This window comes from Capsella rubella, unplaced genomic scaffold (assembly GCF_000375325.1).
Source record: "Capsella rubella cultivar Monte Gargano unplaced genomic scaffold, Caprub1_0 scaffold_2, whole genome shotgun sequence".
Classification (NCBI taxonomy): domain Eukaryota; kingdom Viridiplantae; phylum Streptophyta; class Magnoliopsida; order Brassicales; family Brassicaceae; genus Capsella; species Capsella rubella.
The window spans coordinates 4,325,684-4,327,589 of NW_006238922.1; the positions used below are offsets into that span (position 1 = coordinate 4,325,684).

Sequence of the window (1,906 nt, forward strand, 5' to 3'; positions counted from 1 at the left end):
AGGTGGGCCCAGGGACTGAGAGTGAACATGGGGCCCCACTAGAGATATGACGGTCGGGGAGTTACATACATCTCCACTTGTTGAATATTCTTTTCCATATTCATTAGCTGTCGACACCACATGTCACTTTCTTACAAAATTATCAGCAAACTGTAAACCATTTTTAAAAAGAATTAGTACAACTTATGTATACAGCGAGAAACTAGCCAAAATCAATCCAAATTATTTTCTGTTTGTTAATAATACCTAAACTACTACATCTTGGAAATATCAACCTAAACTCACTAAAAAATCAAATTCTCAACTTAAACTATACTAAAGTAGCCAAAATCAACATATGTCGAAACGATGTTAGTCACTGCTTAATGGCAATGACTCAGATGACACCGTGGCAATGACGAGGCATCAAAGTTGAGTAAAACACGTCGTTTCGTGAGTTTAGGGTTCTCGAATCGACAATCGCTAAAGCAAACGCCCATTTAAAAATCCTAACTCAAGAAACAATGTTGTTTTACTTAACTCTGATGCCCTGTTATTGCTACGGTGTCGGCTGAGTCTTTATCGTTAATCGGTTAACTCACGATTTTTCTAGAAATATTGAATTTGGCTAATTTCATGTTGTTAAGGTTGGGAATTTATATTTTTAGTGAGTTTATGTGTGATATTTGTCTGATATTGTAGTTTAGGTATTAAAAACATTTGCCAGCAAATAGTCTGGGTTGATTTTGGCAATTTTCCTAGTATATAGCTCATGTGAAACTCATGTTATTTTGCAAATACTTATTTTAATCTTATTTTAACCCTTAAAAAAGTGTTAACAAAAACATATCGGTGATGGCATTTATAAGTAATTAAAATTAATTTAATTAATGTGAATAATAAATGTGAGGTAGCCAATCGTATATAAGAAATGAAAGATAAGTATATGAAAACAAATTACTATATGTAAAATCATATATATTGTTTCTCAACCTAATACTTAATAATTTAGATTAGAAATGTATATGATTTACCACAGTTAAAAAAATATTAAGCATGATATTTTAGTTGTATTAAAAATTTTCAATAAATTTTAAACTATATTTTCAGATACAAATTTAAACTTTAATAGTATGTTTATTTATGAAGAAATGAAACTCCTTCTCATTAATTAAGTTATTTTCTTATACGCTACGAGATATAGTAACTTTGGGTTTTGAATTTACCTATAAATAGCTTGTTCAGGTTTATGTCTAAAATATCAAATACAAAACATACTTGATCACATACTTTCATACAAGAAAATTAGTGTGTAAATTTCTCGTGGAATATGATATGGCTAAATTTAACTCCCATATCAGTATGCTATTCATTGTTGTAGCTCTGGTTTGTGCCTTTGTTCCAGTATATTCAGTCGATGACAACGAAGCAAAATCGTCATGGGATACTTGTATTGTTAAAATCTCCCCTAAGTGTGCCTTGGATATAATCACCGTTGTTTTTGGAAATGCAACCATCACGGATTCTTGCTGCCACGATCTTGTTCAAGAAGGAAAAGTGTGCCACGACACTCTCATTAAATATATTGCTGATAGACCAGCCTTAATTGCCTGTGAATCACAATATTTGAAGAAGAGTGACGACTTGTTGGCTCATTGTGTCACAATTTCTAAATCGGCTTAAATGATTTTGAACATAAATTGATTATTTAATTGTTGTACCATTTATATTATCGGAAATATATACATTTTTACCTTTATAAGAAAAACAAAGTAAATCTATTTGAAAATGAATAACTTAACTTTAAATTATTAATTCAAAACAAAGGAATAAAAAAAATCTGATATGACTTAAAACATAAAAAAAAAAAAGATAATAGTAGGACATACAAGTTTTGTTGAATGGATTATATTTCTAATTATATATT

General features: G+C 29.9%; 1 protein-coding gene across 1 annotated transcript; it reads left to right on the forward strand.

Annotated features, from left to right (window-relative positions):
* The first annotated feature begins 1,314 nt into the window (after nucleotides 1-1,314).
* Nucleotides 1,315-1,662, forward strand: LOC17895186. The gene has a single exon (XM_006301114.1). It carries the CDS (start codon nucleotides 1,315-1,317, stop codon nucleotides 1,660-1,662), a length of 348 nt encoding a protein of 115 aa, XP_006301176.1.
* The last annotated feature ends 244 nt before the right edge of the window (nucleotides 1,663-1,906 follow it).

Excerpts from the sequence above, each read along its gene's own strand:
- LOC17895186 (XM_006301114.1), top strand. The coding sequence starts at position 1,315 with ATGGCTAAATTTAACTCCCATATCAGTATGCTATTCATTGTTGTAGCT.